Source organism: Cryptosporidium andersoni (assembly GCF_001865355.1).
Source record: "Cryptosporidium andersoni isolate 30847 chromosome Unknown contig_28, whole genome shotgun sequence".
NCBI lineage: Eukaryota > Apicomplexa > Conoidasida > Eucoccidiorida > Cryptosporidiidae > Cryptosporidium > Cryptosporidium andersoni.
Window position 1 is genome coordinate 12,532 of NW_027122853.1, and position 22,859 is coordinate 35,390.

Sequence of the window (22,859 nt, forward strand, 5' to 3'; positions counted from 1 at the left end):
TTTAAGATACTAGCTTTTCATAATATAGAAATCTTAAAATTGTACATTTTAATTAAAGTTAATATCGTTCGTATTCAATTAATCATGTCTTTAATAGGTGAAAGGGATAATATATCTTTACTTTCAGAAACAAAAAGATCCTCTAGATCTTCGTTTCCCACATTACAAGGTCTATACATGTCTTTATTTGAAGGAGAAATGATATCTGATGAGAATTATTTAGTAACTGCGGAACAATCAAGGAGCTCTAACATCGATAGGAAATTGATTAAACTCCAATTTTTTGTTACAGTAGCACTATCCATTGTAGTCTGTATGGATCACGGCTTCGTTGCTTGTAACTTAGAGTGGATAGAAAAATCGTTTGGAGTAGGATATACACAATCAAGTATCATAGGATCAATGGTATATATGGGTTTTTTGGTTGGTAGCTTAGTTACAGGCATATTCCTACCAATTATAAAATCCAAAGTACTCTTGTTATCATCTCTCATTATGATTAATTTAACTTGCCTATACTCTTTTAAAGCTGATTCGCTTGCAGAAATATACGCAGCTAGATTCTTTACCGGATTTTTTCAGTCTGTTGTTATTGTATACATTCCTCTATGGGTTGATCAATATGCACCCAAATCTAACATAACATCATGGTTAGCCTATCAACAATTATCTGGCATGCTTGGAATACTCTCTGGGTATTTACTAGGAGGAATATTAACATGTTTTACTACAGAAGATATTTTTATCAATATAAACTCTACCTACACTGACAGATTTATAGCCAGTATCTTATCATGGAGAGGGCCATTTCTCATACAATTCATCGTAATCATCCCGATTATAGCTATTATAACTCTTTTTCCAGCCAGTATCCTTGATATTGGACAGGAATATTCCAGATTTAATTCTGATAACTCTCGAACTACAGGACTTTTAGTTTCAGGAGTTACAGTTCAGCGTTCTACAGATGCAAATAATGATTTCTCAGTTAAACCTATAACAAATCCCAATATAAATAAAGTCAATTACCAAAGAGGAAGTAAACTTCAGAGATCTAGTATTCTACTATTGCCATCAATGACTAGAAAAGGTGATGTAAACAAGAAAGAAGAACTCAGTGAAATTTGTAGTAATCCTATATATATATTTACAACCTTATCTACATGTGGAGTTTATTGTTTTGTAACTGGATTAATTTTTTGGATGAATCAATATCTCACACAAGTTATCTTAATTGATAGATTCTCAGCAATATTTACAGTATTTTGTGTATTTCTTATTGGACCTACATTAGGCGTTTATTTTGGTGGAATAACAGGTGATATACTCAATGAGTATAGACCACAAGGATTTGGTTGGATATTAACTTTCTGCTTTTTTTTCTCACTATTTGGATTTATTGCTTCTATGTCTATCCTCAAAACTAGATCCTATATAGCTTTTGTATGGGGAATAACAATTGCACTATTTTTTCTCACAGGTACTTTACCTATGTCTTTGATTGTTTCTATGAAATGTGTATCATCCCATACACGTCCTATGGCCACTGCACTAGCTCAATTTATATTTAACCTATTTGGATTTCTTATAGCTCCAGTATTTATTGGAGCTATAATGGATATTATTGATCTATTTCCATTTGGTGCCTTAAAATATAAATATGATCCACATAGTGCAGGAATAATCACTCTACTTTACCTTACAGCTCCTATATTTTTTATGTATGGTATTGCAATGTTTTCAAGTTGCTGCTATTGTATGATCAGACAAAATACTACATCTAGAAATAATAGTCAAACAAATAATCCTATGAAAATAGTAATCCAATAAGTACACTCATAATTTAATAATAATATTTGAATTATTTCCAATTATTATTATTCATTTTCTTTAAAGTGTCAATCTATACAATCTTATTAGCCTGTTTAAGCAAGTCACACTCATACTTTTGATGTTTTAGCGCTGAGATAGTCTGCAAGGTTTTACAATTTCAAATGATTACCTTTGCTTTTGAAAATTCAATAAGCAAATAACTAATCAGAAATCAGTCAGAATTTTTCGTAATAACTGTCTTAATGGGAGAATTTGATAACGTAAAAAGTATAGTTGGAAATGACATATTTTCTTTAATTCCAACTTACCCTATTTTAGTTGTAGGAGGAGGAGGAATAGGATGCGAAGTAATTAAGTGTCTAGCACTATGTGGTTTTTTAAATATTACTATAATAGATTTAGATACAATAGATGTCAGTAACTTAAATCGTCAATTTCTGTTTAGGAGAAAACATGTCGGGAAATCAAAATCTATAGTTGTTGCTAATGAAGGAAATGAAATAAGCAAAAATTGCAGATATAAAAGTAATGATGAGACTAAGATAAATATAATTGGATTGGTAGGAAATATTAAAGATTACAATGCCGATTTCTTTAACCAATTTAAAGTGGTTCTTAATGCTTTGGATAATGTGGATGCTAGGCGATATGTTAACAGACTGTGTTTAAGTAGCGGAGTAAAACTAATAGATGCCGGAAGTACGGGATATAATGGTCAAGTACATCCAATAATACCTAGAGAAACTACCTGCTACGAATGCAGACCACCTCCTGTACCAAAGTCGTATGCTGTATGTACAATAAGATCTACTCCTGAAAAGCCTGAACACTGCATTACTTGGTCAAAATATTTGTTTGAGTTAGCATTTGGATTAAGAGGTAAAAATGGAACCAACTCAGAAAATTTATTGAATGATATGGCTGCACATATTCAATTTCCACTGGATGAGGAGATTTCAGAGATTAAAATTCGTAAATATACTGAAAAAATGTTTAATTATCTATTTCACGATGAGATCGTGAAGTCTTGTGAAAACAAACAGCTATGGGAGGGAAAAAAAAGAGAACTACCAAAACCTTTGCATTGGAATGCTGAAATGATTTTTGGGGAGAGATGGAAAGAAAACTTAAATGAGAAGACCCAATGCAAATTTGTTGATAATATAGTTATTCCATCTCAAAGAGTTTTAAGTATATTTGAATATGCCAAGATGTTTTATCACAGTATAGAGAAGCTTTTGAGTGAAAAATATGATGAAATTGGAACTAGTTCAATGGAATTTGATAAAGATAATGAAGTTTGCATGGAGTTTGTGACTGCTAGCTGTAATTTAAGATGTTACAATTTTAATATCCCATTGCAGTCTTATTGGACTTGTCAATCAATAGCTGGTTCAATTATTCCAGCAATAGCTTCAACAAATGCTATTGTTGCAGGTGTCCAAGTTCTACAATTACTCATATTAATGAGTAGAGATTTAACAATAAAGAAAGAAAATTTAATGGAAAATAATATAGGAAATAAATTAAATTATGGTAAATCCAGATTCGTATGGATTAAAAACAGTCCCATGGGGAGGTATTTATTATGTCCAGAAGAGCTGGAACAAAGTTCATCAAGATGTTTGGCCTGCTCTCAACAACTTGTTACTGTGACAATTCGGAGTTTTTCTAGGTGGACTTTGCAACAATTTGTGAAAGATATATTATCCAGACATTTAGGTTTAATTGACCCCTTTATTGAATTTGATCAAAAGTGTATTTGGGATCCTGATGAAATGGAGCAAGGTAAATTCTTGCAAACAAGTGGGCAGAAGACTTTGCAGGAGTGGAAGTTTATGAATGGAAAAATTTTAACTGTAACAGACTATTCACAAGGAGAATTTCAGTGTGATGTACTAGTTCAAATTGATGAGTTATTATCTGACACGTCAAATACTAAAGTATTTCTGAATAATACAACCGATGAACCCTACAAGATAGTTATAGGAAGTCTAAAGAGTGCAGATCAAAATAAACTACTCAATGATATAGAAGGCAGTGAGAATGATATTGATGAAATCGCTATTAATACAATTAATCAGTCACATAAAAGACAAAAAATTGATAAGAATGATGATGAGTTAAGTATAAGACAAGTCAGGCAAAAGATTGATCAAAACAGTACATAGTTAACTAGTGTTTGATATCTTTAACAATGACTATTTGTACTATTTGAGCTATAAGTTAATTTTGGTGGATATATTGGTAAAAAACTAGGTATATGTTTAGGTATAGAATCTGTAAACTCATATAATTCTATATCAATAAGATGGTTAAATTGTGATTCAGCTTCATTCTTATTATTTATCACAGATTCCCAAGCTGGCTCAGTATCATTTTGTAAAGTAGGATGGAGAGACTTGATATATGGAGGAAATTTTCCGGGAAATTCACCTACTTTCTTAATATCGTTAACATCTTTGTTAAATATTGCATCATAGCGTTTCCAATCAAAACATTCAAGTGCTTTCTGTATATCTACTATATTTGTTTCAGTCCTCCCTGCTACTTGGCTGTACTGACTTGCAGTATTAGCTAATGTTTCAATGTACCTAAGCATGATATCAAGTGCATCTTCTATCACGCTAAAGTTATCTGGTCTAATATCCATTTTATACATTATCCAGCCGATATTTTTGAGAAGAATATTGTTTGTATATTCACTGTTTGAAGTGCTATTAACCCAATTTGAGTACATATTATATATTTAGAAACAAAAGTGGCTCTACTAAGTAGAATCATAAATAAATCAGACGCATTGGCGCTCCAGCATAAGTACCTCCAGTTACCTAGTCTAAAGTGGTATATATGTTATCTTAACTTTAAAAAAATATAATATGAATAATTAAGATAAATATTAAGTAATTAAATAGTTATTTATTATAGTATGTCTGAAGCTTTGAATGATATCACTATAAAAAGAAGGAGGAGAATTAGATGGGACCAAGGGGATCCCTCTGGAGATCCAATAAATCGAACTGTTATAGTTGAGAAGGTTCCAATGTTGTTCAACTCTCAAACATTATCTACATTCTTGTGTGGTGCTATATGTGCTTTACAAGGTAAGCCCGCTGATAGTTTAAACACGTTTATCTCATCAATTAAAGAAATAACATGTGAAGATGCTCAATTAAGTGTAAATGACAATAATAGTACAATACATAATATATATTCTTCAAATACAGGAAGTAAAAGTGGGAGTTCTTCATTTAACCATGGGATTAGTAGAACTTTTCGTGTAGAGCTTCAAACTATCATTTACACATTACTTTGTCTTAAACTAAATGGAATTCCAATTGGCACATCTTCAAGTAAACTTATATGTAGAAGACCCAAAGAATATATCCCTCCACCAGAGGGTGATCCTATTAACACATTTCAGATAGTACTAGATAAACCTGAATCAAGACAAATTTCAACCGAAAAGTGTATTTTAAAAGATTTACCAATAGACATTAGTGAAGAATCTCTTCGTAAACAATTAGAAACTATTGGACCAATAAAGGCGTTGGTAGTTATATATGATCCAATAACGGGAGTACCAAAAGGAGTTGGTAGCTTTGAATTCGAAGATAGCTTAAACTGCAACAAGGCTGTTGAGAAGTTTCATGGAAGACCTATAGAAGGTACCAAACATGGAGTATGGAATATTCAACTCAGTAGTGGAATCTTAGCTAAGTCAAATAATAATGTGAGTCTTAACTCAACAAGTCTACCAATATCCTCCTCAACACCTTCTAATCAAGCTTCTGTTATATCCTTTATCACACCAAGAGAATACAAACCAGTTACAAGTCTAACTAAAAGTATGTCATATAAACTTTTAAGCAGCCCAATAATTGGACTAATTCTTTGTGCTTCAAAAAAAGTTGGAGAAACTCCAAGCAAGGTCGTACAACTCTTAAATATAATTCAACCTGAAGAATTACTAGATGATCAAGAATATCATTCAATATTAGATTCTGTAAAAACTGAGGCCGAGAAATTTGGTACTATTTTAGAGATCTTCAGCCCACGGCCTAAAAGTAGAGAAAACTTATACTGTAATGGAGCTGGGAAAATTTTTATATATTTTGCAGATATAACAAGTGCTAGAAGAGCTCAATACCAGCTAAATGGAAGGATATTTGATCATGTTAAAACTGTCTGTGCATCATTTTTCCCTCTAGAAAAGTATCTTAATCGTGAATATTCCATGGTTAACTACACAATATAAACTTATTGGACTTATATAAATACAGTAAATATATTATTGATTTATCACTATCAATCTGAATAGTGATGTTTAAACGTTATATAATTTATAGAACTTTTAAAGATAATCCGAAGTTTCACTATAACTTATATTTTTTCTGTTTGAGCATTCCAATTGGATGTTGGTTGAATAAGTGGCATAGTAGCTGCAAGAGCAAATTGACTTGGCTCATTATTATGTATGCTAGTATTAAAGACTCCTGAAGTAAACCCAAGTCCTCTTGCTGATATACTCAATGTTGGAGGAGATCTCTTTTGCCAAAATGACACCAATACAATTATAGATGGCAACAATTCAGTAGCTAAAAACAAACAAGTATCACCCAAAGGAGAGTTGTCAATAATTTGTAAATTTACCGGTAAACCAGTAATATGATAGACTGCTTGCATTATAGATAAAGATCCGCGGCAAATAAGTAGTAGTGGGCAAAATACTGTCAAGAATAATACCCTTTGAATGACATTATATCTGAGAACTGTTCCACTTGAAGTGCGTCTCGATAAATGAGAAGTTACTTTCCATCCAAAATAAAGAAGTGATATTGATACTAATATATATAATATTCCAATTATAAATAAAGCATATGGGATAAAAGTTAATAAGTGGTTAAGGACCAAAAAAAGTATTGCAGTAACTATATATAGCATATATACTATGACGTTTGTAACTACAAAAAAAAAAACCATATATGGAGTATTTATGAGAATAGCTGTATAATATACATGTGCCCAAAATAATATTACTATAGAGTAAGATGACAGATGTAGCAGGCATGGAAATGTCCTTAATAAGCAGAATGACCATATTTCCAAATCAGTGTTTTTATAGGATATACTACTATATCCAGCTATTGGAAACCATGTTACATCCAAAATAAATATAGAAAGTGTCCTTGTAATATTTGCAATTAAGCATAGCAATATAAAACATGTTCTTGAACGATGTGATATTGAAGGAACATTAATTAATTGTATATCATGATAGTAGCTGGACCTCATCTTCATAGCTTGCTGCATAATTACTGCATCCAAAATAAGGAATAAGATGATATCTACTGTATAAAGCCACATTGCAACTTTTTAATGTACATATACAAAATCTAAATATACTAACTTCTGAATATTGGTATATACTACCTCTAATTTCTCCTTGCAATGAACTTTAGATTTGAGATAGCTTGTCTAAGATGTAACACTACAGAGAACTCTTTAACAAGTCTATTCTTTAGAGGCACACACAAAAATTAATAACTAATGTAATCTCCTTCAGGTTTTAAAGGCTCTTGTTTTTTCTGCATTTGAAGTTGCAATATATTAAAGGGTATCGGATGTTTGTGTTGCCAGGGAATCCCGCGTAATATATGGAATTTCTAATCTCATGGTAAAATTTCATTTCTTTGGATTTGTGCACTAACTTCTATTTTTGGTTGGCTAGATTATACTGCTCCATGAATAGATTAAAATTAGTATTACTACTTATTTACTAAAGCTTATTTGTTAAAATGAAAGTCAAGATCGCAACTCCTTCCAAAAAAAAGAAGAGATAACCGCTATATTTAGGCGGGTTGTCTCATATTAGGACCTAGAATATTTAGTAACTAAAAAACTCCTTCTAACTTCAGCTTGATTATAGGAGTTTTGACAAATAAGATGGCAGATATATATAAACATGGATATGCTGAGAATTATGATAATATCAACTTAATTTCACCATACATGGACTCTAAGATGCTACTTTACATTGTAAAATGGCTCAAAGGGAGAAATATATATGACGAGAAGTCTGTACTATCGATGGAGGTGCAAATCTTAAAGACTACCCATTTGTATGATGAGATGAGGAGGTTGGAATCAGTAGATCTAGCTGAAACACTTGCAAAGGAGATAGAGAACACTGAAACAATGGAGTCTTTGGCACAGTCATTAAAAGCATTTATAACAACATTGAAGAGATGGAAAGACATACATGATGAATCTAGCCGAAGTTTAAAGCGTAAATCTTTGGCTGAGCTTCAACAGTGGTATATCAGTAGCTGTGGTAATGAGAATATAGAGTTTGAGGAGGTAATTACGAGCAATTCTGTTGGTACATCAAATATATCGACAAATCAGTCTATTTTTCCACCCAATCCAATTCAACAGCTATTAAGATTATCTAGATTATATTATTTAAGTGGGAGATATAAAGAGTCTCAGAATATCCTGGATATACTATTAAAGATCATACCCGAGTGCACAAACATAGAAATACCCTTAACTACTAGAATAGAGTGTTACTTTGGTTCAATAGCAAATGGTATAGTATCTAACTTATCATTAGGTGAGGATATTATCCAGCCATCTATGTATTTAAACTATTTCCAATTAATAGACGATACACTATCAAGAGAATTTCACAAGATAAATCCAAAGCAGGTATATTTATATAAGAGTTGGTTAGTACACTGGGCTTTATTTCCACTATTCAATCAATATGTACGTGAATCTTCATTCAATACTGATAAGACTTTGGTAACAAGTAATTATACAAATAATCCTCATGGTATAATGGGATTAGGAAGTGCGAATTCAAATATAGACACAAACTCTAATACAAATAATCCAGCTAACAATACATGGTGCCCATTTCTAGACTGGTTTGCATCTGAAAGAAATTTTCAAGTAGTTGCTATTATATGCCCTCATCTATTTAGATATTTGGCTTGCTTTGGAATTTTGATGAGACGTCATAAAGATATTTTAGATAGTATTGTGAATACTTTGTCATTCCATAGAAATAGTTATAGAGATTCATTTACTGAACTACTACATAAACTATTAGTAGATTTTGACTTTGACTCTTCTCAAGAGATCCTTGTAAAGTGCAACTCAATAATGGAGAATGATTATTTTCTGTTCCCACTTCGTAATTTTATACAGGGTAATGCAAGATTACTAATATTTGAAATTTATTGTAGTATACACAAATCAATAGATTTGGATACTATTGCACATGAGTTAAATATGACAAATACGGAAACTGAGAGATGGATAGTAAATTTAATTAGAAATTTACATCTTGATGGGAAATTGGACTATGAAAGGAATCGTGTTGAAATGATTGATAGAACTAGTAACGCATCTCAAGTTATTTCTGATAAGACAAGAAGTGTATTGTTTAGAAGCAATATGTTGGCTCAAAATATTGGTAATAATCCCTTATTTAATTCATCAATATCTAACCAACAAAAAGGTAGTAAATCTAATGCAAGCTGGAGAGCTAATTTGAATAAACAAATCAATCGGTCTGAAAAATGAAGATACTGAAAATGACTACTAAATATTCCAACATCTCATACTTAAGAAACATACTAAAGTGGTTACTTATTATCCATTTTTAAGTTATACATAGCTAAGTAATACTTTAGACGGAAACTTCCGCTTCTTACAAATATTAATGAGCTATCTACTAAAAATCATTGAATTACAAAATGTAATTCTTAAAAATACACATGATCTTGATTCTAATTCTTTTTAGTATTGAAAATGTATATTTAATTTACTACTAGACTATTCGATTCCTTTTAATATAAATCTAGTAATATCCTAGATATAATTAGAACTTAAAAAAGTGAATACTTCACTAATTTTAGTTCCTGTTAGTGCATGATAGTTTAATAAGAAATATTGCATTAAGTCATTACTTGTTTCTCAGCATACTATTGTATAAATAGCTGTGCAGTAATTAAAAGTTGTATATTGCAATTCCTTACACATAATATTTAATATATATCATTATAATGTTAAGTCGACACTTCTAGTCAAGATGTGATATAAACTATATCTAAGATTTACCTATATCTATCTTGTTATTGTGTATCCAGCCCTGAATCTTCGTTATATCCTCAGTAATTAGAAGGAAACTACTGGTCAGATACTCTATTTAACTTCTCAAATGTAATAGTCACCTGAATTCACAATTAATCTCTAGCTTGTAGCAAGTATTATCATCTGATTTTATATTGTATTCTTTAATATATGTGCAGTATGTTAATACAAAATTTAGGAATAATTTTAAAGAAAGTATGAAGTTGGAATAAATAATATATAAACAACTATATGTTCCTATAAACAAAGTTTTTAGGAGGATAGTATAGTGGATGGATTAAGTAATCAAAGTATAAATGACGCCAAGTATCACGCGCAACACGTTCTACATACTTTGTTGAAAGATGGAATGCTTCTCTATATACTTTCAATAAGACTAAAAATTTCTTGTTTAGTAAATGTCACATATTGAAGATAGGAAAGATGACTATGGAATTCATGAATATATACGAGATACAAAGACTTCTATAAAAGGCAATATTAAGCGCTATTTTGAAGATTTTCATGTTTATGAGATGACATTGAATAATGAAATATGCCACTTAACAGAGATATGGGATAAACACAAAATTTTAGAGAATTTCAAGCAACAAAATAAAATTTTGTCGGGAGAAGGGATACTAGATGGCCTAAGTTTTGAGCTTAGTGATGATTTATATAATATTATGGAAGAAATTGGCATAACTAAAAGGAGTATAAAATGTATCATTACATTTATAAATCTCCTTGGACTAATTAAAGAGCTTATTAAAAATGATGATATTACGCCGAAGCTTCTAAAACTTGATTCTAAGGGAAAATTAGCTAGTATTTGTCAAGTTATAGTCCAGATGAAGTGTGATCATATACAGACCTCTCACATTAAGAAAGAAATCAGCAATGTATTGCTACATAATGACACTAACAAGGATAAAAATTATATAAGAAATACAATTCAGCAATATGATAATGCTAAGGAGAGACGTAGAAAGTTTCACCATTTAATTAAAAAAGAATTTCCTTTTTTAACATCTCAGACAATTGAAACTTCAACTATTCAGATTTTAAAAGATACAAAACTAGCGAATATAAACCAGCTAGACGAAGAAATCAGTTTCTTACTTAGGGAATTTGATATCTATTTATCTATGGATATATCACATGAATTGCGACCTTTTATTAATAGTGAGAAATTTTACACAAGATTGCACGATGAACAAATTGGGGACAATTCCAGTATAACTGCAAATCATGACTATTTTATACTGAGACCTTCAAATCATTATGTCTATTCTCTAAGAGATTTGAATTTAAAAGATAAAACTCTGCAAGAGTCAGATATTATAAGCAATAATAACAATTTAGATACATTAGAGATAAATATAAATAAAAGAAGACGTCGTGATAGTTATATTGCAAAAATGTTTAGTAGGAAGAATAGTGATGAGAGATGGGACAATTCAGTCCCTGATTATATCCACTTCAATATATATAAAGAAAACAGAGATACAATGGATGTCATTAATATGCTATGTAAATGTCTGCAACGCAGCGATCAATCATTCGGAATTGCTGGACTAAAAGATAGGCGAGGGATAACAATACAAAGAGCCTCTGCATACAGAGTTACAAAAGAACAAATAATAAATGCAACACTTTCAAAAGCTTGGGATAGAAATGTACGCATATGTTCTATAATTCCAAGTTGCAAACCAATCAAGATTGGTGACTTGGATGGGAATTTATTTCATGTAGTTATTAGAAATCTTTTTTTAGTTAATAATCTGAGTGAAAAGGTGGAAATAGAGGGCAATTTAGATGAAAGTAAATGTACTAAACTTACTTTTAACACGATTAAAATGTTGGTAGATAGTATAAAGTCTCAAGGATTTATAAATTATTATGGCTTGCAAAGATTTGGAACAAGTAAAATTCCAACATATAAAGTTGGTATTGAGCTAGTTAAGAAAAATTGGGAAGGTGCATTTCAGCTTATATTAGGCTATGACTTCCACAATAAACAAGCTTCTAACGGAGATAATGTGGAGTCAATAGAAATAATTGAGTACATAAAACGTGGAGATTTTCGCAAGTACTTGGAGCTTGCTAGTTCACATTTATACATAGAAAGGAATTTAGTTCTTAATTTGCAAAGAGAGATCAAAAAACAGGGGGAAAAGAATGGCAACAAGGCACTAGTTAATAATAATTTAGATATATCACCAAATATATATAAACGATGTTTGGATCATATACCTAAAGGATCTTACTGGTTATATATTCATTCACTACAGTCATTGATATTTAATATAGTAGCAAGCGAAAGAATTAGGAAATTTGGTAAGAAACCTGTTGTCGGAGATTTAGTTATTAGTAAGTCCAACGACTCCGTGCAATCTGAAGATAATATGGATATTTCTATAAACTCTAAATATACTAATCATTCAATAATAGCGATTGAACATGAAATAGATTTGTCGAAGTACAATATTGAAGATATTGTACTTTCGCTCCCAGGCGATGAAGTAATTTACCCTCCAAATCTATTTGAGTTTTACATTGAAGTATGGCAGAAATACACAGGGATGAGTATTGAAAAAGATAATATCGGATTACCTGGTAGTTATCGTAATTTAGTTGTTATACCTAAACATGCAGATTTTATTGCTATCGAAAAAATCCCTAATAATGAAGATCCAAAATCGGATTTTTTTGTAGAATCAAAATTGTTAAAAAGTGACCTTGATATACTTCTAGATAATAGAGAATATCAAAGTTGCAGTGAATATAATAGAATTCATCCAATATGTCAGTCAGGCATTAACGTAATTACTTCTGATGTAGGTGAATCAAATATTACAGCAGCAATATTTACATGTATACTTCCAAAGTCATCTTATGTAACAATGGCATTGCGTGAGCTTCTTGGTTGTATGCCAATTGAAAATAAATAAACTCAATCAAATAGATTCTAGATGATCAAATTTTATTAAAAATTACTCAATTTTAAGTCATAACTTGTACTTTGCTAGGAAGTCCTATAAGTCAATCTTCCTGAATGTAGTTAACACAACAATTGCTCCAGCAGCACAGAGAGCTACTAAACCCCAAGTAATAAACCAAAATAGTGCAGGTCCCACCTCTTCCAAACCACTTCTCAGGTTCATACCAAAACAGTCGACGAAAAAACCGCAGAAACCCACTATAGTTGCAATTATAGATAAACCTAAGTCTGCTTTCATAATTGAATTCCTTAGTGAAGACATTTCCAGTGTTAGTACTTTTAAGGCATCTTCTAATGACTCACCAATAGATGCTATCTGCTGCAGCATCATTTCAACTTCCTGGGCGTAGCATTCCAACACATTCTCTACCTCCTCATGATATGGTGTATTTTTTGGATATTGCCAATCTTCGGGTCTTGTCCAGTAATAAGAAATTTCTAATCTTTGCATATCTTCTTCATTCCCTAGCATTTCAGTAATTGCCTTCAATAACCCTTGTGCTAATTCTTCTATAGCATTAAGCCTCCTCCTTAGTTCTGACACTGCATTTAGTAATCGCCTAGTTTCACGATTTCTACTCTGAAAGCTATCCAATATATATAACACTGAATCCCTAATAGGGCGTACTTGTCTATTAATTATGTTACACGATTCAACCAGAATAGTTTCCAATACAAGACATTCAAATGGTGTTGAACTCGGAATATTTGCTAAGTGTTCCAATTTTCTTAGTAGTGGGAAACCATCTTCAATTCCTGGAGGAATATATTGATATCCAGATGAAGTAATAGTCTTGTCAGCAAAGCCATCTATAGGTGTATATTCAATTCCAACATTGGGGAAAAAAGTTGAATAGCTATTATTTGAACCATTATTACATGGTATATTAATTGAATTGTCATAATTTGTATCATTGTACATATCAATTTGTCTTTGATGTTGGGAATTAGGTGAACCAATCACATCAGTAGTAGGAGACAGAACAGTAGAATTTACAGTAATAGTTCCATCTATATCTTGACCAGATAATGGATATCTCGATGAAGTTGTTTGTAGTTGAGATTTCATAAAGTCATTACTCTTTCTGTTAAAAATACCTGAATTATTTGAATTGTTGATGTTTATACCAGAACTCGGATACTCTAATGGCGATCTTAAGTATCCAGAGTCTATTAAAAGAACTTTTTGATGCAATATTATGACTCGGAAATGAGGGACATTGACTAGTATACAATTTTTACGGACTTCTATTGAAGGTCTCTGACAACTACCAATACTTACAACTTGTCTCAAATCACGCAATTTTAGAGCTCCTGGAACAGTATCTTGTAATACGCACTCTTTATTATATGAATGTACCAATCTTAGTAGTTCTCCTGTTTGTAGTAGTAGACAACGTCTATATCCACGCCCTATCTCAAATGTAATATACTTTCTTGTCTTTGCTTGCAAAGCCTCTAAGAATTCTCTACTTCCACCAATCTTAACATGATCACTACTATTTATTTGATGTCTTTTATGGATATTAGATAGCATCTTAATATTTTGTGGTTCATTACTTCCATAAAGCAATGCTCCAGTCTCTTCTCCATCATTACCCAAGGAGTGAATTCCACCCAACCTTCTATTTCCATGAAATTGGTCGACTACACGATCTAAAAAGTCCGCATTACTTCTATCACTACCATTGGAGTTTTGACCTCCTGATTCTTCTGAATCGTAGGTTCTATCATCAAACATTTCCATACTACCCTCTACTACTATCTCATCTACGTCTTTATCAGTCAAAATTGATACCTGCGCTTGTTTATTATCTCTACTAAAGCTACTCTGCATATCCCTTGTAATTATAAACAATAAAATCCATTTATCTTGCGGAAGTATATCTATTTTGTATGTCAACAGCTCTTGTCAATTATGGATTTAATAAAGGCGCTTACATCTGGTACTATTGAAAAGTACCAATGAAAACGCCTAGTTAATAGTATTTGTTTCATCCTATTTTTGAATATTCTTATATAGAATATATCTGAAACTTTTATTCTGAAATACATATTTAATTTTATATAGTGAATAATCTTAGAAACTTTTGAAATTATATTTCAATAGTAAGCCCAATATAATTCCTCATCATGATCAATAGAATTAGTGAGTTCTTGTATAACTTCTTCTTTTGAATTATATCCAAACATCACTTGAATATAATCTAATGAGTGTAAACCCAAACAAGATTTCTTAAACTTATTTAGAGAGGGATTCTCTGAGTTTGACTTGTTATTAAATATAATGGGATATTCATGTATCCTCTTTATCTTCTGCTTTAATATACCTTCAATAATGAATAGACGAATATCTCTTACTTCCATATTTTCTAGATTTTCCGAAAATTTTTGTTGGAAAGTACGTACACAGCCATTTCTCTTATGATTATTAAGAAGATTTGAGCATTCATTAGAAAGAGAAATATACAAATTTTCAGTATTATCATATTTCTTATTGTCATATCCAATATATCTATACATATTATCTAAAGAAAACATGTCTATAATCCCAATGAGTCCATAATAAATTAAGTATTCCAAACATAAAATAACATTATCAAATGGTAGGAGTGATAGTTTTGCAATTTCATAACTAGTATTTCTACCATTTATATATGGAATTATTTGCATGAGTGATATATCAATTCCTGGTAGATTAATATTTATTAAATGTTTATAAAGTGGAACAGGAACATCTATTAATTGTACTTTGCATTTATATGATGGGTTTCTAACATAAAATGAGAGAGTTTCATCTTTACTTATATCTATGCATACCTTATGATATCTATTTAATTGAATCCGACATTCCTGCAAGATATGTGATAAATCTCTAGCATTTATTTGCAATTTCAGTTTTCCACTAATATTCCTAGTCTCGCTATCATTTATTCCAGTACAGTAAGAGTAAACAGTGCCAGAATCCTCTTCTAACTGTTTAAAAGCATATCCTAATATTTTGGCAATATGTCTACTGAATAGTTCAAGTTGTATGGAATTTATATTGTTGATTACTATGCAAACTGTGAACTGAAAGCTATTACGTAGATATTTATTATCTTGTATCACAATAGGCATACCTACAACTCTCCATTTATCTCCTATTACGAAAGAAATAACAGATCCAGAAAAGTGAGCATCAGGTACCATATATCTTGTTATTAAAGAAAAGTATAATGCTTGATTTGCTCCAAATATTTCTGCTGGATCTTTACATAATACAATTGGACCTAGCTCTTCATCAAATTTACAAAATAATATACCCTCAATATTTGGCCATTCCCAATGTATCCTCATTATTTTAGTGTTTAGATTAGATTAGAAAAAAAAACCCCTACTTTTAGAATGTTCGCGCAGATCATATTTAGTTTGGAATTTATAAGATTTCGTTTATATTAACTATAAGTAAACTTAAATCTTATACTAATAAATTTGAAATGTTTACACTTCACTACAACCACTTTTAGTTAAAATTTCATTATTCATTAATTTAGATTTCTTTATGTTAAGCCTCAAATACAACAAAAGATAGATATATTTGCTTTTACAATAAGTTTGGACTTTGTTTGCAATTACTCCCTACTAAAAGACATTTGTGTTACAATAAACTTAAACTTTACCCAACACTTAGTTACTTTTAGTAATCACTGTTGAACTGCTTCTAGCTACAAAGTGCCAAACGAAATCTTCATAATTATGAAGTATAATAAATTATAGAAGCTTATCTACATTTATCAGAACCTACTTATTTTCCCAGTACTTCAACTTTATCTAGTTATTTATAACCATATTTATAAACTAGCTTATGTAGGTATACTATAATGTAGATTTTCCACTTAATTTCTGCTTATTTTAATTTTATTATTTTAAGTAAATTGTCTCTGAAAAATCGGTAATTTTTTTAGTGAAGATTTCGAAACATTGACAAATTTACATCACATAAGAATAAGGAAAATAATATAGTATACAAGTATTAAGAAAGTTAGAGAGAACTAGACATTATCATAATAATTAGAATTGTAAGTACAAGTACATATGTACCTATGACCACAGAAAATGACTATAGTTATTTAATACTATCAATGATAATATTGTTAAGGTTACTTTATAATGAGGCTAAGAATATAAACCAGAAGAAAAAATTCGCGCCTAAGTTCAGTTTTAACGTTTGCCCGCTTGAAATTTATTAGAATATTGGTGTCATTATTTGACAGGGAAACTTTTTAATAATATAAAAATGGTCTCATTTGTATGTGGAAATTGTCAAGATGTTATAAAGAAGAACAAAGTAAACTCTCATTGTATTAATAATTGTCTAGATGCATGGGAATTTACATGTGTAGATTGTAGTCAGACTTTTGAAGGTTTTGATTACCAAAGTCATAATCAATGTATTACTGAAAAGGAGAAATATTGGGGACAATTTACTAATGAAAAAAGTCAAAAGCTATGTGATACTATGAATGCAGAGGTAAAAAAAACAGAAGAGAGTAAAGGATCAAATAAAGAAGCAGTAATGGATAAAGCAGAAGAACCGAACGAATGGTTACAAATTATTAATGTAATTCTAAAAGAAAAGGGTCAGCTAGAATGGAAGAAATTAAGAGACATTGTAGTGAAGAAATATTGTAGAAAGAAAAAAATAAGCTCTATAACAAAAGCTAAAAGAAGCAAACTTAATTGGGAATGCTTGGCTTCAATTCCTATAAGTTATACAAGTAAAAGTCACAATATGATTACTTATCAATGTTAATTTATTTGATTATTTTATTTTGAATCCAAAATTGTAATACTGTTGGAATATTGAGTCTCTGCAATAATTTACTATATATATTATGGAGTGGAAATTTTATGCTAGTAAAGTTCCCAGCTATATCAGGAATAGTTGGAAACTTGCTGCTCAAATCAACTTCCAAAATTCCTAAGTTGAGTAATTTTAGAAATGAAGTTTTATAGGAATTCTCGGAAATATCGAAATTGAACGCTACTGCAGAACATTCACTAGATAATAAATAGGTCTTCATTGTGTTTACTTCATCCATTAAAGAGTTGAATGTCTTAGCTGAACTTTCATTATTTATTAATTTAACGATTCCTATTAATAAGATATGCTCAATAATACATAGTTCTTCCATTAATTTGATCTTAACGCTTTCCTGGCTCATAAAGTTAAAAGTATTATTTGAATTGGAGTAATGTGATACTGGTTGAAGTAATTCTATAGCCTCTTGTAGGTAAAAAGTATTGCAAATATTTTGTACCTGAGATATAACTGAATCTCCTGGAGTTATTGAAAGAAATGCACTAGCAAAGCGTACAATAATTGAAGACGGATCCAAATCACAGTCTAGACTGAATTTCCACTTTTTTAAGATATTGTCATATTCCAAAGAAGTATTAGAGTAAAATGCTGCAAATAATTGCCTTATTGATTCATTATAAATATTCTTTAAGCTTAATATATTTTTATTTTCGTGTTTATTAGAGTAATCTAGAAAGAGAAGTTGCTCAATACTTTTTAATGTTGAGTCTAATTTGTATCTCTCATTATAATTATGAAATGATTCAACTAAAATTCTTCTTTGGGATAATCTGCTCTTGACTCTTTTTTCAAAATAATCAGGTATATCTAACATTGAGCTGGTTAATATTAAAATCAAGTTTACATCAGAGGAATGCATAGTATCAACTAGTGTATATAAGGCCATCTGCCTCATAGATTGACCAACAAAGTTTACACTTAAGTCTTCTATATTTGAATTTCCAAATATCATAGATTCGCTATTTTCAAGAATAAATACAACTGTATAACCACATTTAGAAATATCAACTAACTTTTCTTTAAGTAAAAAGTTTTTTTGATTACCAGAGAACATTTTCTTCTGAGTTGGAAAATATTCATTCAATCTTTGAAGTATTGTATATAATAGGGAATTATCATCGTAATGAATACAATTTACACGTATCACTATTAATAAAGAATCCGAGACTTTGAGTTTTTTTTTTGCTAAATATGAAGATAAAGCATAAGTCTTTCCTACACATGGACGCCCTAGTACTAGGCATGAACGGCTGGAACTTCCATCAAATATTTCATTTAATTCAGTTTCTATTTCATCATTTGTTATATCTTGTGTTAATAACAGCTTGTATTTTTCAACAAGTTCAGGTAATATATCACCTTGAGATATATATAACTGTTTCCTAAGTTTCTCATGTAATAATTGCAGTAGTGGAACACTACCATCCTCGATTCTTTGCAGCAGATTATTTAATACCTATATGGAACAAATAAGGAATGTAAAATATATTTTTCATTTTAAGCTACTAAGAAATTAATTATATGTAATATAAGCTTACATTCTGTACACAATCATGGAGTATTTGATGAAATGACTCCTTACTCTTTCTTCTCTTCATTGAACTTCTTTTGTGGGCTAGTTTTTCAATTACTAAGGAGGGTAACCTATGCTGCACACAACACACAACACACACAACACACACAATAGCCTTAAACTATTAGTATCTAGAACTAAATAAACTCAAGATTACTATAAATTTAAATTGAGATATAAAGCTAACGCATATATTGGAACTATAGCATTGTCAATATGTTTTGTATAGGCTTCAAGCAAAGAGCAATTCCAAGCCAGTAACATAAGTTTAATAGGAGTACTAAGATGTAGATATGAGATATTGTAAATAAAGAGTAAAAATAATAAACAAGAAACAAAAAATGATAACAAACCAATATATGTTTTTTTTTCATTTCCAGGTAACTTTTTATTGCCATAAAGAACTCCAAGCATAGCAGAAAAGGCATCCCCAATACCAGTAGTTGCTAACCCAATACAAGTAGCAACAAGATCAAATTTATGCGTTGTTAAAAAGTGCAAATATTCATTCATTATTGGAAAATATAATCCAAATAGCAAATATGTATGGGTTAATATAAATCCATCCATACTATCTTTCTCATCAATAAATGGTAAGAGTAAAAAGTTAGTCAGATTAGTAAAACGGTTACACATATTGGATTTCCGAATTATTTCAATATATACAAAAATATTTATAACTGTAAAGGTGCTAGTAAAGATAAAACTCAAAGTTGAGCGAATATTATAATTTTCTTGGAAATTGTTGCAAAGTAATAAAGGAGGTAGGAGTATTGTAATAGTCACGAAGTGAAAGAATTTTCTAATAATAATTCTCATTATCTCATCTTTTCCTGAATATATACTAGTAATTAAATTTAATGAGACCAAAAGTAAAACCAAAATAGTTAACCAGTATAAAATAAGAAGTCTAGTTATTGCAGAATATAGTATGTTATTAACGATGTATAAAAGTATATTAGTAGATATATAAGGTAAAAAAACAATAACCGTAATGACTAATCCAATAATAAAGGTGAATAACCGAAATATATATAATATATTTAATACTGTTCCGTTATCTTGTCTACCATTATCACTTGTTATCTGAAGATAGAAATACAGATAAAATGGTAATATTAAAGTGCTAAAAATACTCGTACAAGCAAAGCACAAGGAACATATTGGAATATTTGGTGTACTAAAAGACTCTTTAAATATAATAAGAGATATCATTAATATAAAACCAATAAATTGAGAAGCCAAGTTTAATTCTCCGAAATTGCAAAATTGCTTTTCATTATCCCTACTTTTTAAGGATAGAAATTTCAGTAGTAAAATATAGTATTTCACTGAAAATAGTAAAATTAGAAGTAACTGAAATGATTGAATTTTAGTTGAACTAATAATAAAACACATAATTGAAAAAAATGATAATGTCCAATACTGGTTAAAATAGACTTCATCGTTTTTTTTTTTATAATCTAAGTATATCAAAGTACTTAGTATTGTCACTATCAAAATGTAACTCTGTATAATTTGAGCATACCTAAATGTTATTCCACTACATATGGTTGATAGGAAGAGTGGAAATGTTAGATTTGCAACTAATTGAAAATCCTTGAATATTAAAAATTGTAATATTAGTTCTTGATATACCAAATATATCGGAAAAATCAAAATGAAGACTAGGATTAGAATTTTGGTAGTATTAATACTATCATTATACAAACATTTAATAATATGTGTCAGAGTTAGAGTAATATATAGTATAGTATCAATAATTCTGTATACTGACATATTTAAGCAGCCTTATTTCTAATTTAAGTTCCCATCTCAATTTTACTTGAAACTACTATTACTGACAATCTTTGAGTGTACATCATACTACTCTTTGAAGTACTCTAGTTTGTTAACTTGTTAATAACCGCCACAAGATGAAAATTTGAAGAAAATAAAGGTAAAACTTATTATTGAATAATTATAACTCTTTTAAATTACTTAGTGAACACAATGGTATTTAGATTTTCAGAATGATTAGATTTCTTCTAAAGATAAGAAGAGCCCCTTATTGTTATTTATAAATAGCTAATTTAAGATTGTGATATAATATTTGGTTGATACCTATACACAACGAAATATATCAAGTGGATTCCTTTTCTAAACCAAAATTTATTCGTACTAGCTTACAAATATTTATAAGGAACTTTCTTAAAAGTCTAAGTAGGGGTACCACTTTAGTAAGGTTAATACTTAAGACTAAATATTTTATAATTGTTAGCGGTAAATTGGCGTGGTATTTTAGAAGCTAGGACTTAGGGGATTTATTTCACCTTCCCTACTTAATAAAAAAGTGAAACTTTAAGAGATAATAGCACAAATTAAGAAGAATTCACTTAGAAAATTATTTGAAATAACTCATTATAGGATATCTGGTACTGTGAGAACATAAATGCTGGCATTCTTATCAAGCTTGAATGCATGTAACCTTGAGTTAACAATAAACCAAGATGTTGGTAGGAAATCAGCTCCATTAAGTAGGAATAAGAAAGGTGAACGTGGCTTGATTTTCAGTGATGGTGAGGATATAAGTGGAACTGCAACTGTAAATGTAAAACCAGGAAGGAAACTGGATCACCAAGGTATTCGAGTTGAAGTAATTGGTCAAATTGATGTTATATATGACCGTACATCTTCTTATGATTTTTTTTCAATAACAAAGGATTTAGAACCTTCAGGAAGTTTATATGAGACAAAACAATATAAATGGAAATTTAATATGGTTGACAAACCTTATGAGACATATCATGGTACAAATATACAATTACGCTATTTTGTACGCCTCACAGTATTAAGATCCTATGCTAGTAATATTGTTAAGGAAGTAGATTTTGTTGTGCAGAATGTATCTAGTGATCCGAAAAATATCCCAAATTCTCTCACTACGAAAAGTGGAGATGATGGAATTAAAATGGAAGTTGGAGTTGAAGGATGTCTTCATATTGAATTGGAATATGAAAAATCAACATACCACTTAAAAGATGTTGTTATAGGTAAAGTCTACTTTTCGATAGTAAGGCTTAAAATTAAATATATGGAAATAGATGTTATTCGCCTAGAAACATGCGGTTCTGGAACTTCTGCTATAACAGAAACTGAAGTATTATCGAAATTTGAAATAATGGATGGTGCACCTGTGAAACAAGAATTCATACCATTGAGGATGTATTTGAGTGGATTTGACCTAACTCCAACTTACAAAAACATACAAAATAAACTGTCCGTGAGATATTTCCTAAATCTGGTCATTGTTGATGAAGAAGATAGGAGATACTTTAAAAGACAAGAAGTGACACTGTGGCGTAAGAAACTTGGTTAATTTTAATATAATTTATGTTCTTTTTGTAAGGGATTAAGTTTTCAGGCATCCTCCCCTTCAATTGTCTACACATTAGCTATTACCT

General features: G+C 30.3%; 13 protein-coding genes across 13 annotated transcripts; 7 read left to right on the forward strand and 6 right to left on the reverse strand.

Moving 5' to 3' along the window:
• Positions 1–84: 84 nt before the first annotated feature.
• Positions 85–1,830, forward strand: cand_011290 (major facilitator superfamily transporter; the record flags this gene model as incomplete). The annotated part of the gene is made up of 1 exon (XM_067211368.1): positions 85–1,830. The coding sequence occupies one exon, from the start codon at positions 85–87 to the stop codon at positions 1,828–1,830; it is 1,746 nt and encodes a 581-aa protein (XP_067068217.1).
• A 245-nt stretch (positions 1,831–2,075) lies between these two features.
• On the forward strand, positions 2,076–4,004 carry cand_011280 (ubiquitin-activating enzyme; the record flags this gene model as incomplete). Its single annotated transcript, XM_067211367.1, has 1 exon — positions 2,076–4,004. One exon carries the CDS (start codon positions 2,076–2,078, stop codon positions 4,002–4,004), a length of 1,929 nt encoding a protein of 642 aa, XP_067068216.1.
• A 20-nt stretch (positions 4,005–4,024) lies between these two features.
• On the reverse strand, positions 4,025–4,573 carry cand_011270 (uncharacterized protein; the record flags this gene model as incomplete). The annotated part of the gene is made up of 1 exon (XM_067211366.1): positions 4,025–4,573. One exon carries the CDS (start codon positions 4,571–4,573, stop codon positions 4,025–4,027), a length of 549 nt encoding a protein of 182 aa, XP_067068215.1.
• A 189-nt stretch (positions 4,574–4,762) lies between these two features.
• On the forward strand, positions 4,763–6,091 carry cand_011260 (RNA recognition family protein; the record flags this gene model as incomplete). The annotated part of the gene is made up of 1 exon (XM_067211365.1): positions 4,763–6,091. One exon carries the CDS (start codon positions 4,763–4,765, stop codon positions 6,089–6,091), a length of 1,329 nt encoding a protein of 442 aa, XP_067068214.1.
• A 125-nt stretch (positions 6,092–6,216) lies between these two features.
• cand_011250 (uncharacterized protein) lies at positions 6,217–7,200 on the reverse strand (the record flags this gene model as incomplete). Its single annotated transcript, XM_067211364.1, has 1 exon — positions 6,217–7,200. One exon carries the CDS (start codon positions 7,198–7,200, stop codon positions 6,217–6,219), a length of 984 nt encoding a protein of 327 aa, XP_067068213.1.
• Positions 7,201–7,779: 579 nt separating this feature from the next.
• cand_011240 (PCI domain-containing protein) lies at positions 7,780–9,426 on the forward strand (the record flags this gene model as incomplete). The annotated part of the gene is made up of 1 exon (XM_067211363.1): positions 7,780–9,426. One exon carries the CDS (start codon positions 7,780–7,782, stop codon positions 9,424–9,426), a length of 1,647 nt encoding a protein of 548 aa, XP_067068212.1.
• A 968-nt stretch (positions 9,427–10,394) lies between these two features.
• On the forward strand, positions 10,395–12,929 carry cand_011230 (tRNA pseudouridine synthase D family protein; the record flags this gene model as incomplete). Its single annotated transcript, XM_067211362.1, has 1 exon — positions 10,395–12,929. One exon carries the CDS (start codon positions 10,395–10,397, stop codon positions 12,927–12,929), a length of 2,535 nt encoding a protein of 844 aa, XP_067068211.1.
• Positions 12,930–13,013: 84 nt separating this feature from the next.
• Positions 13,014–14,816, reverse strand: cand_011220 (uncharacterized protein; the record flags this gene model as incomplete). Its single annotated transcript, XM_067211361.1, has 1 exon — positions 13,014–14,816. One exon carries the CDS (start codon positions 14,814–14,816, stop codon positions 13,014–13,016), a length of 1,803 nt encoding a protein of 600 aa, XP_067068210.1.
• A 266-nt stretch (positions 14,817–15,082) lies between these two features.
• On the reverse strand, positions 15,083–16,318 carry cand_011210 (uncharacterized protein; the record flags this gene model as incomplete). Its single annotated transcript, XM_067211360.1, has 1 exon — positions 15,083–16,318. One exon carries the CDS (start codon positions 16,316–16,318, stop codon positions 15,083–15,085), a length of 1,236 nt encoding a protein of 411 aa, XP_067068209.1.
• Positions 16,319–17,258: 940 nt separating this feature from the next.
• cand_011200 (uncharacterized protein) lies at positions 17,259–17,774 on the forward strand (the record flags this gene model as incomplete). The annotated part of the gene is made up of 1 exon (XM_067211359.1): positions 17,259–17,774. The coding sequence occupies one exon, from the start codon at positions 17,259–17,261 to the stop codon at positions 17,772–17,774; it is 516 nt and encodes a 171-aa protein (XP_067068208.1).
• Position 17,775: 1 nt separating this feature from the next.
• Positions 17,776–19,441, reverse strand: cand_011190 (uncharacterized protein; the record flags this gene model as incomplete). Its single annotated transcript, XM_067211358.1, has 2 exons — positions 17,776–19,299; positions 19,382–19,441. 2 exons carry the CDS (start codon positions 19,439–19,441, stop codon positions 17,776–17,778), a joined length of 1,584 nt encoding a protein of 527 aa, XP_067068207.1.
• Positions 19,442–19,572: 131 nt separating this feature from the next.
• Positions 19,573–20,814, reverse strand: cand_011180 (phosphatidate cytidylyltransferase family protein; the record flags this gene model as incomplete). The annotated part of the gene is made up of 1 exon (XM_067211357.1): positions 19,573–20,814. The coding sequence occupies one exon, from the start codon at positions 20,812–20,814 to the stop codon at positions 19,573–19,575; it is 1,242 nt and encodes a 413-aa protein (XP_067068206.1).
• Positions 20,815–21,847: 1,033 nt separating this feature from the next.
• On the forward strand, positions 21,848–22,774 carry cand_011170 (vacuolar protein sorting 26; the record flags this gene model as incomplete). The annotated part of the gene is made up of 1 exon (XM_067211356.1): positions 21,848–22,774. The coding sequence occupies one exon, from the start codon at positions 21,848–21,850 to the stop codon at positions 22,772–22,774; it is 927 nt and encodes a 308-aa protein (XP_067068205.1).
• Between the last annotated feature and the right edge of the window lie 85 nt (positions 22,775–22,859).